This window comes from Zea mays, chromosome 3 (assembly GCF_902167145.1).
Source record: "Zea mays cultivar B73 chromosome 3, Zm-B73-REFERENCE-NAM-5.0, whole genome shotgun sequence".
Lineage (NCBI taxonomy): Eukaryota > Viridiplantae > Streptophyta > Magnoliopsida > Poales > Poaceae > Zea > Zea mays.
The window spans coordinates 128984176-128996140 of record NC_050098.1 but is presented as its reverse complement, the minus strand read 5'-3'; the positions used below and the strand labels follow the sequence as shown (position 1 = coordinate 128996140).

At 43.8% G+C, this 11965-nt stretch overlaps 1 protein-coding gene across 1 annotated transcript; it reads left to right on the top strand.

Annotated features, from left to right (window-relative positions):
- The first annotated feature begins 8213 nt into the window (after nucleotides 1-8213).
- Nucleotides 8214-11488, top strand: LOC103652175 (uncharacterized). The gene is made up of 4 exons (XM_020550897.2): nucleotides 8214-8235; nucleotides 8323-9616; nucleotides 9717-9754; nucleotides 9944-11488. Exons 1-2 carry the CDS (start codon nucleotides 8214-8216, stop codon nucleotides 9498-9500), a joined length of 1200 nt encoding a protein of 399 aa, XP_020406486.1. The 3' UTR covers nucleotides 9501-9616; nucleotides 9717-9754; nucleotides 9944-11488.
- Nucleotides 11489-11965: the final 477 nt, after the last annotated feature.

Sequence of the window (11965 nt, the reverse complement as noted above, 5' to 3'; positions counted from 1 at the left end):
TCAACCTCGATATTCACCTCTCTTCGGCTCTACGTCGATTATAGATGTCTTGCGAGATTCAGGTTTCCACCAAAAAGAAGACCTTGCACCGTCGTGGACTGTCCAAGCCCTAGGTGCGGACCGTCCGGAAGCACGCATGGAGGAGCCGCTCCTGCGGCGAGGTCACAGACCGCCCGACCCTGAGCCGCAGATCGTCTATGCTCTCACAGAGAACACCACCAGAAGTTCATTCTAGTGTTTGGTACCAAATCAGCGCCAACACACTTTTTGGCGACTCCACTGGAGACATAAGGGTGTTTAGATCTACTAAAAATCAGCCTCAAGATGGCTGGTTCTCAAAATCACACTGACATCTCTGCCACGAACATCATCAAGCCAACCCTAGAGGCACTCCCGGCTGATGATCAACAACACTTTGATGACCTCATGAGGCGAGTAGGAAGAAGTGCTGTGATAACTCGCCGAACGGCGTGAGAAAGCAAAGGAAGAGTAGCTATCACACTTCACGATGGATCGCCAATAGGATATCATCCGTCAAGGGGGAGATCGATATGGCATCTCTCCTACCTTCGCCTCAGGCTCCCATTGTAAGTATTATAGATCAATGTTGTAAGACTTTTATAAAATGGCAGGGGACCAGTTAAAATAATATATAGATGAATCTTTTAAAGGATGGGCATGTTCGTATGAAAAATCTAATGCCCCTAGTTTTTCCTCGCATGGATCCACCCGACTTAACACATCGGCTACAAATGTGTCATCCTATACCAGCCATTGTATGGTATGCCGATGAATACATGCATAGCGCCCCCATAGCCGCCACCGCTTGGCATGCAACCGGCTCAGAACACGATTGGACTGTTCGGTTACCTCGCGAACCGTCCACCATCCTTTGTTGGATTGTCCGACCCTGCACAAACCCGCATGTAGACCATCGTGGCAATGCCGTATACTACCGAACCATCTGGGTTTAACCCCGGACCGTTCGGCCAGGTCGCGGACCATCTAACCCCTTTCGTCGGACTGTCCAGGTAAGCATACGTAGAAAACGGAGCTACGCAATATGCACAATTTTTGCACCTATCATAGCAGCACTACGCCACCCACCCGATATCATATTATAACCATGTCACACCACCTCATACACACGGGGCCCAATATTATTCGGCCATCCAAGAGCCTAAGAGATATAGGGCGGGAGGGGTAGCACTAATAGATGTCACAACACGCATTTTTAGCATCCCTGAGAGGAAAGCCGACACAATAATGTCTGGCAACCTAAGCTTTTCACCCCTAAACTTAATGGATGGTCACCAGATGTGGTGTAGAAAATCAGGGACGAATTAGCCAGGTTGTTCAGAGAGAAACTCAATGTTAGTGTGTCGAGCACAGGGTAGTCATGTCGGAAGCCTTATAATCACCAATTTGATACCATGACATATCCACAGGGAACTAGGATACCAAATTTCTCTAAGTTTTCTGGTGAAGGCGAGGAAACCACACATAGCACATAAGACAATTCTTAACACACCTAGGAGAATTGGCTGATACGGAGGCCTATCTCCTTCGTTTATTCTCACTATCGCTAACTGGTACCACATTCGCATGGTACACAACCCTACCACTTAACTTTATTAACTCTTGGGAGAATTAGAGCAGAAATTTCATGAATGCTTTTTCTCAGGAGAGCATGAGTTTGAATTAGCTGATTTAGCTTCAGTTCGATAGGGGCATGAAGAATCAGTTAATGACTATATCCGGAGGTTCTGGTACACTAGAATTGATGCTTCCAAATTCGTGCCACGGATAAACAGCTAGCAGGGCTAGCTTTTAATGGGTTACGACATTACTTAAAAGAGAAATTAGATGGCACTCAATTCTTTTCATTAGTACAAATAAACCAGCGAGCTTTGGTTTGTGAAAGCCAAAGTAAAGAAGCATCAAAATCAGCTAGCCATAATGTCCATCTAGTGGAACACGATCCAAGCAGTTCAGATGATAAATCCATAGATGTATATACTGCTAAACTTGTTTGGCCAATGAAGACCAAACCTTCAGCGTACTCTTCTTTACAACCGATTCAAAAGAATCGACAGGAAGAAGTTAAATTACTTTTAATGTTGCCAACTATTAAGAAGTGGCAACATTGAAGTGACTCATACTATTCCTCTTCTAGATGAACTAAAGAGACATGCTTATTGCAAGTGGCATAATTCTTTTTCTCATACCACCAATGATTGCAATGTTTTTTGTCGATAAATACAACCGGCCATAAATGAGGGCTGATTGAGTTTCCAGGAGATGCAAATTGACAAGCATCCATTTCCTATCAATACAATAGAGCTGGCAGATAAAAAAGTCTTGGTTTGGCCGGATGTGACCGATAAAGACAAAGGCAAAAATATTATCGTTGGTAGTCCTAGCACATCAAAAACATTGTAAGGAGTAATTACTTAGAAGGCTCCGGACAAAAGGAATAATAAGACCGAAGGCGCCGAGGGGCGAGTGCGATCAACCAGTCGGTTAAAGCTCCTTGTCCCACACATCGCACATGGTCCAGTGCCTGCAAGCGGACGTTCCAAAAACCAGACGAACGGTCCGGCTTATTTGGCTGGACAGTCCGGCAGTGACCAGAGGCCACAACATCCACGAGTCTTCAAGAGTCGACAACTAGAAATAGGTATGTTGAAGTAAAATACATCTAAAACATCTGGTCGTCTAGTTAAAGCCGTCCCTACTTTTGATCAATTACTCTCCAAATACGCCAATAAGAAAGTTGTCCCGCACAGTCGGCCAGCAAAGCAATCTCGGTCACCCACAAAGGCAGCATAATCGAATAAAACGACCTAAAAGGCGACGCGACAAGTGTCGCCTGTTCATCCAGTGATGCCATTGTGCTTTTCACCAGCCTATTCATCGCTGATATATTGTCCGTTCAAACATGGAGTAGTGTGGCGATGAACCCATATTACATATATAATCACTTTACTTATTCAGGTTGGGGGGCACCACAATTTTGAGCCTATTTACTTATTGGCCAAGTAGTCATGGCCAAGAAAGATGCAATCCTAAATGGTCTTTATGCATTTGAACTCTATTAAATAATCACCCTATTAGATTGAAAAATCTAGTGACTTGCATCAGGCTTAGTTCTTACATCGATAGCAAAATAACTTATGAGATCTATTATTTCTCGAAGGGAGCTAGCAGTACAGATGCTTTTGGTTCATCAACCTCCACCAAAAGGCTAGGGCATGTGTTGAGCACTAAGGCACTAAACGATCTGGACCAGACGGTTCGCCGTGGCGGTGCGAACGGTCTGCGCATAAACAGAATCAGTTTGGGTTTCTGATTTCTTGCGAGATTTGTTTGGGAATCGACTTGTAACGGGTCCAAACCTTCCCACTTAAATAGATGAATGGGTACGGCCGATTGAGTCCCAACAAGCTATCCAATCAAACCAATTTACCGTATTTATCTTATTTGCTTTGTTCCTTCCATGCATTAGGAGTAGGGGTAACCTAGTCTTAGTTTAGCCTTTCTCAAACTCTATCTTTGGCTCTACGTCGACAAGAGGCGTCTTGGGTGGCCTTCCAAACCCAAGGGAACCCTAGGATCTCTCGTCCCCAATGGGGTCGCTCTCGAGAGGCAAGATTCAGGTTTCTGCGGAGAAGAAGACCCTACGCCATCACAGACCGTCCAGGCCCTAGGCATGGATCGTCCGGAAGCACGCAGGAGGAGTCACTCATGTAACAAGGTCGTGGACCATTCGTGCTCCTATAAAGAGCAGCGTCAGGAGGTTCATTCTATAGTTTGGAACCAAATCGGCGCTAACACTAAGATATGCCAACCAAACACAAGGTAAATAAATTGTCTGCCATACACAAGTAGAGAGAATGTATTAGTGCTAAAAACAAGTTTTCGAACCTACCTTAGTCAGTTGTTAAACATAATATTCATGTATCTTGTAGATGACACAATCACTTGTTATTGTGTTTCAGGTCATATCAGTGTTTCGAACCTCGCTCTGACAAGTAAATTTATTGTGCGCGTTCCGGGCTCTGGAGGGTGGACGTGGTGGGCGCAAGATTTATACTGGTTTGGACAGAATGTCCCTACATCCAGTTATCGGAGGTTTGCGCTACCGACACCATTGATGATCAAAGCTCATAGTAGGGGTTACAAGCAAGGCAAGAAAGGGAGGAGAGGCTCCCAAGTCTCTTGTTCGTGGTGGAGTTGGTTACAAGGTGGAGTCCTAGCTAAGTCTTGGCTTGATGATGAGGCTCCGACCTCCAGGTCCTCCTCTTGTTCATCGGTCTTCTAGGCGTCACCTTCATTGGGGTTCGTCCTTGCATTGTCTGCTCGAAGAATTCGCCTCCTTGCCATGTCCGTCCAGGAGAAAAATGACCTCTTAAGTCCGGGGGTCGACCTTCTCCTTTTATAGGTCGAGGAGGGGGGTCAGACTGTGATGGCTTCCTGAAGAAGGAGCCACCGAGTGATGGTAAAACTCGACGTCTTACCATGAGTAAAGCCACGTATGCTTGCAGTCGCTTGACTGTCTCGTATTATGTATTACGGACGACGCGTGCAGCGTGGGCCCGATCGCCATCATGTGGGCTATGCCAACCCTTGGCCTTCGTAGCCTGGGGCTCGGTGTGACTCGTCGTATTGCACGTACTAGCGTCCTGTGTGCTCAGGCCTAGTCCCGATAGGCCATGAGTGCGCCGCTGGCTAGGGTACACGCATGTCATAAATAGGCGTAGTCCAAGGGGCTCATAGGTCATGAGTGCTCTTTGGCCCTAGGGGTTTGTAGGTCACGAGTGGGAGGTAGACCGGCGCCTCCGCTATGGCTCGGCGCTAGTCACGATTAATGCGGTCGGTCTTAGGCCAGGCGCGGGATCCACTCGAGTGGTTTCCCTTCGGTGTTCCTATCCCCCTGTCCGGTTTCGCCACGCCCGACCCTAGGCACGATGTCGCGAGGTTCGTTTGGGGGCAAGTTTTTCTAGATTAGACGCTACCTATCTTTTCCAACCGACCAATGGGCCCCAGTTGTGGGAGGCCTCTTCCCCAGCGTGCTCGCCGATCGATGGGCACCAAGGACCAGGGATCATAACCTCGATAGGCCTGCTGCTTCGTATCCTGCATGCATACTACTAATACTACAAGTCACTAACCGAACTATAAATTCCAGACGTGCTAAAGTTTTCGGCGGGCTTTGTTGGAGGCCCAACTAGTAGTAGGAAGCCATGCCACATTTTTTTATAAAGAGCATTTTATTAAAACTCAACAAATAGCATCAAATTGATACACACATACGAGTTTTAAATGCTCATCATCTGCATGACTAGGATGCACACGACCCATAAAAAATTAAAGGACATCCCAAAAAAACAAGATTGAACTATGAGTGGACTATGAATGGCCGATCCGAAGACTATCCCGTCATCTATGTCAGACAAAAATATCCCTTGCCACCTGCTCTAATCGTGTACACACCTCCATACACAACTCTTTGTTCTCTATATGCAGGGCCGGACCTGAGGGGGTCGAGCCGCCCAGACCCCCTAAAATGTTAGGGTCCCCTTAAATATATACTTAAGTATAATACTTAGTTATTTAATCAGCTCAAATGGTGTTCCTTTGGTTGGCACAACCGTCTAATGCTATAACCTATGGATGACAACGGGTGTATATCCATTGGGTAGTAGTATTCCATACATGTATCTATAAAAAATCTACTCGTTGAGTTATCCATATATATTTGCGGGTATAGAATTTTACCTACACCCATTATCCACACAAGTAAGTTTACCCATCGGGGAACCTGTATGTCTGTACCCATTAGAAAGTTTCAAATTGTAATATGACAATCACTCAAAATATAAAAGAAACATATAAAAATAAGTTTACCTTCAAATATATCAAACCATATAATTACATAATTTGATATTTAAACAAACAATAGTCAGAGAAAGAATTTGTTTTAGCTAAGATGAACTTTATTAGATGGTAATAGTGATATGATGCAGGTATATTCTACCCACGGGTAGATAGATATGGGTAGTACTCATTAACATACCCAGAGGTAGATAAATCATCACATACTCATGTTCTGGGTACCCATTGTCATCCCTACTATGACCTGCTATCCTGCTCACGTAAACGGGCAACCCAGCCTCTACCATCTTGCTCACGTAATGTAATTAGGAAATGGCTACTGGCCTACTCACATAAGCCAGTCCCCAAATCAGGACTCAGAATATAATACATCGAGAAAACCTAATTCTTGTCGCAGTGGCACCACCATATCGACAAAGGACTGGACAATCTTGACAGGACTACAAACGGCGGGACACGCCATCGATGATCGATCTTCGCACATACGTACACGTATACCATAGGCAGGAGTTAGCTAATCGTGTTTACCATTTGGTCCATCAAAGTGTGTTTACATATATAGAGATCGAAAGGGTACATATATAGAGGTCAAAAGGGGCTCTATATAAATTTTCGCCTAGGCCCCTAAAATCTCAGGAATGTCCCTGTCCATACGTTGTAATGGTAGCCACAAATGGAGCAAAAAAGTACACCGTTAAATGACCTGCAAAGGAGAAGAAATTTTACCATTAAAAACCAAATCATTTCTGCATAGCCAAAGTGACCATATCAAGGCCATCGCTCCCACCAAAAATGAGAATCCTAAATTTGTTATCTATCCCTCGTAGCCCGTTGCCAAACATATTAACTACACTACTCGGGATACAAGTTGGAAGCCATTTGGATGACTGGCCATATATAAGGGGCAAAATTGCATTGGAAGAATAAATGTTTGATTGTCCCATTATGGTGACAAAATACACATTTTAGACTACCAATCTAATTTTGCTTGGCAAGATTGTCCTTTATGAGTATAACCCCTCTTCGAAGGTACCATGCAAAAAATTTAATTTTTAGTGGCACCTTCAATTTCCAAATTTTGTGATTATTGTCTACCGGCACAATGGTGTCAACAAGCACTCTGTACATAGACTCCACTGATAATATTTTGTTCGTATTTAAGTTCCAATGGAATACTTCTGATCCTTCTGTCAATTAGACCATATCCAACCTCCCAAAAAGATCAAACCATGCCGCTAGTTTGGAACCATTTAAAACTCTTCTAAAATACTCTCTCTGTCCTAAAATATTAGTCGCTGTAGCTCTTAATTTTTATGTCTATATTCAAATAGTTGATTATGAATCTAGACACATATATGAAACACAGGCCCGTCAGAAGCCCAACGCAAATGGGCTGCTCGCATAGGGCCCCATATTTCTAATATGTAAAGAGATACAAAATGTGACTCCACCATCTTCAAACGTTCTACTCTAGACGATGTTGCCATGGAACCCGTCGGATCTCTAAAGTTGTTTCCTGGCAGCGTGGCGCGGGTACACGGCTACACGCTTTTAGGAGAGGACACCTGCAGACGAGGGACGCGACTTGTAAGGTAAGTAAGGACATTGGCACTACGCGTTGCTCCCTGCTCTTCATGCTTGAATGCATTCGCATCGCGTTGCGTCTGGATTCTGGTGGCCGGAGGTTCTTCCGTCCTTTCCATGCTTGCTGTTTGGACGCATTCACCGAGCGAGCCCTCGCGCTGAATCCTGATAATGATCGAAGCCCTCGATCTCAAGTTGTTACAGAGTGGTAGTACTCAGTAAAAATTTCGTTTCTAACCGAAGGGATGCTAACGAATAGGTTAGTCAAACATAGAACTGGACCTATTTTTTGTGTTTTGCACAAGGGTCCAAAAAAATCAGAGACGGCTCTGATGGAACCACATATATTAAAAAGATAAAATGAATTTTAATTTGGAACAGAGGGTATATATTAGGAGTTGAGGTTTCCATTACTACGGCAATAGTAGTATTTTTTTTGTCGCGGCCAATTTCCTTATCTTTAAAGCAGGACGGAAACGCTGCCTCAGAGGCTATCCACGTCTGCAGAATTACTACACACGTACGATCAGTCATCGACGTCTTGTATTGCTCCACTGCTATCCACATCTAGATTCTTCTAGCTGACGTATGCCTTCCTGGGACGACTCTCATTCACTTCGTTCGACGCTCTCCATTCTCGTTCTGTTCCTCTTTCTCCCATCTCACGTCTTGGTTCCTCTAAACCTTTCGTCTTGGTTCCTCTAAATCGCTTTGTTCGTCAACTCCAGATCATGGACAAGTTGCTAAACACAGGTTTGTTTTTCATCGGATTTCCATTTTACTAGATCCGCTTGCACCAGATTCGAAGCCCCATATTTTTTGAAAGCGATTGAGGCGAAGTAAATCTTCTTTCCGAGGCCACACCGTCTACCGGCGCGCCGCCGCCTGTCCACGCGTCGATCTCGCCCGAGGTGGCCGCGGCGTGCGGGTCCGCGACGCCCGCGTGCTTCGCGGCCGGCCACCACGTCGTCCCCGGCGTCGGGGACCACCGCAAGTGCCGGCCTCGGGGAATCCTGGCGATCACGGGGGAGGGGTTGACTAGCCAAGACCTCGACGAGGAGTTGTCTCGCGCGTCCATCCACTGGCTGTCCTCACCGTCGGGGGCGGTGGCCTGGACGTCCTCGACGAAATGTGGCAACGAGGAGGCGTCGGTGAACTGGCTGGTGTCCTCGCACGACGAAGGCGGGGTGGACCTGCTCGAAGATGAGATCTTCGTGCCCAGATGCTCCTCGGAGGACGCGTTCTGGCGCTTCTCTCCGGACTGCACTAGGCTGTTAGGCTTGCCGCTGCTCAGCGGTCTGCTGGATTCCGGCACTCCGTCGTCGGAAATGTCTGGGGCAACGCCGTCGTCAGGGTTTCTCCCAGTGCAGAAGACTCCAAGCAGTGGCAACAGCATCAGTCCCTTCTCTCTTATTGTCAAGCGAGCATCAGAGTCTTCTGCCAGATTTCGGACTTTGTGTGCCCAGCAGGGACTGGGTAGCATCTACTGGTACGATTCGGTGGCGGATCCGACACCAATCTCTGGTGAGTCATGGCCTGAAAGTGTTAGCAATTATACACGGTCAGGGTTGACAAGGACAGGCAGTCGTCCCCTGAAGATGATGGATCCAGTGATGGAATGTCTTGAGATGATGAGTTTGTCTCCAAGGCCTGGGGACGATGACTATGATGGAACTGGCACACTGCCTGCACCATTGCCTCAGCATAGCTTCCAGTTTCCAGGGGATCCAACGCCTCTGGAATCCATAGACTTGACCTCTTTTAAGAGGTCTCCTCGTGACATAGAATTGAAGGCAAAGGACACAAGTTTCCGGAAATCAGTCATGGCAGACACTCGTATCTCTTGGCAGGAGGGGCTTGTCAGCAGAATGTTTGATATGGGTGACTTGGATTGCTGCAAATGGCTATCTGACGATGAAGATTCACCAGTGTTTTTGCACACTGACAAGGCTTTGGCTGTTGGTACCAATTTTGAGCCATGTAATGGTTGTTGCCTACATGAGGGTGGCGACCAATAGGAAGCATGCGGCTTTGGCTCTCTTGAGCTCAGTTGCATTGGTGATTCAAGTTCGATTTGGTGGGTTTCCAATCTTTTCGGTTTTTCCAGTTTGTTTATTCCCTCCTACAAATCCAGGTATCCACCACCCCTTCTTGTTTTTTAATTTACTCTGTTCAGAAAATTTATTTTGGACTTCTCCTTCTCATCTTTTTCTGATACGATTTGTTAAGAACAGCTCTTGCAGGCACAATGCGTTAAAGGCAACTGAAAAATGTAAGGTCTCATTAATTCATTGTATGTTATGTAATGATTGGAATTTATATCTAACTTAGTTTTGATTCTCTATTCTTCTCTTTTTTTCCTAATGCCATGACAAACTAAAGCATGCTTTCCAGTTTTATTTATTGTATCAGCAATGGTGTGCAAGAGGGTTGAATCTATGTTTAAAATGTTTTGTGACAGGATCTTTCGGTTTCATGTCCTGTGTAGCAAAGTTGGAAAATACTTCTGATTCTTACATATTTCACAAAGGAGGTAATTGGTACTTAATTTAGTTGGTTCTTCATTGGCCCACTACATGATGTATAGTGATTGCAATTTTGTTTTATGCATCGAGTTTATGTGTTGCATTAAAGAGACGAATCTATGTTTAAAATGTTTTGCGACAGGATCCTTTATTTCAAATCCTGGTTCAGTGAAGTTGGAAACTATTTCTGATCTTTACATATTTCACAAAGGAGGTAATTGGCGCTTAATTTAGTTGTATGTTTTGAATAGTGAAGATAAATTGAGGATGGAAAAGTTACCAGGTATATCAGATGTTGTTAGTAGAGGCTGCATAAATGATGATGAAATGGGAAAACAATTGTGCTTCCCGCATCACATATCAGCGGAAGATGATATATGATACAAAACCATCATGATAGCATAGCCATTTGTAGGATTCATGGTCCACCGATTTTTTTTCATAACATTCACATGTAATGCAAAGTGGCCTGAAGTTAGCGAAAGTCTTTATCACTGTAGTAAAAAAACTTGAGATGCACCTGATGTTGCAGTGAGATTATACCATATGAAATTGCAGGAGCTGTTATAAGATAATAAATCTGGTAATATATCTGGCCCATGCAAAGAAGGTATGGACAACTGCCTACCATGTTTTCATGACCAAAAGATGTTTTCCAACAATTTTTCGTTTTGTTTTTTAAAATTTTTTGAACGAGTGGATACCGACAAGCAACTTTTTAGTATTTTTGGTTGGTGCATGCCACTACTGCTCATGTTGTTCATGTACAACCTCCTTTTTTTTGGTTGGTACATATTATTATTGTTCATGTTGTCCATGTGTAGCTTTAGTAAAAAAAGGTCTCTAATTGTGAGAACTGCATCTAGCATGATTATGACAACCTTTTTTCTATTTACATTAAATCATAATTATATGTCTTCTACAGCCCATAGTACTAATCCACAATTCTATTGTATGTATCGTTTGCATTTACCTTAAATGTACACATTGTTTCTATTTCTTTATCCTTTTTTATAGAGATCCTATGAGGCTATGACAATATATTTTGTTATTAAAATTGACACATAAATACATGTCAAGTATTGCTGATATTGTTCATCCAAAATTCTTGTGTAATTGCTACATGTATTCCCATTATCTTTTTATATTCCAGTAGAATAATAGAACCATGTACTCCTTTACGAAGTATTCAGCAATATAGACTCATAGGGGGAGAATGTGCTCATCCCTCGTATATCATTGACACTGATGAAAAATGCATCTATGTTTATATAAATAAACCACCTGTTGAAGCCTGTCACTCCATGTGTGTTGATGCAACATCTGGGAAAAAACAATGCTATTAGTTGTTGACATATGCTACTTTAATACTACTTAATATGTATTGCAATCTCAGTTCCCTCTACCGTTGGTCCAAATTGCATCTGTGTACATAGAGACCAATTGTTAGAAACTTTCTGAATCTGTGTATATTAATGCAACTTCTAGAAAACGCTGTTGTTATCTCTTGACGTATGCTTTTAAAATGCTAATTAGTATGTATTGCAATCTATGTTTCCTGTACAGTTCTTCAAACTGTTACAATACCCATTCCAATATTAGTCAAAAGCTACTACAGTTTACCAAAGTTTCCTTAAATCTGCTCTTGTGTGACTGTGTCCATGTAGTTATATGCTCCATAACGAATATTCTTTATATAACATTTCCACACTACAATTTCTATCTACTTAAAATATCATCACGCACGTTTTAAAATACGGGTCAACATGCGCGCAAGGCGCGCACAATACACTAGTATTGTATAGAGCAAAATATTGTTCTCGAAGAGTGGTGTGCTCGGGTCACTTATCCTCCTTGAACCTGATTTGATAACCGTCCTTTATATTAAAGGATCCAAAAAGCCACGTCATATGGGGTATCTGAGTGCACAAGCCTGAGTTATGGAGCCAGCCAGCCAA

Excerpts from the sequence above, each read along its gene's own strand:
- LOC103652175 (XM_020550897.2), top strand. The coding sequence starts at position 8,214 with ATGGACAAGTTGCTAAACACAG. Across the intron at positions 8,236-8,322 it reads GGACAAGTTGCTAAACACAG|TAAATCTTCTTTCCGAGGCC; the intron begins GTTTGTTTTTCA and ends ATTGAGGCGAAG.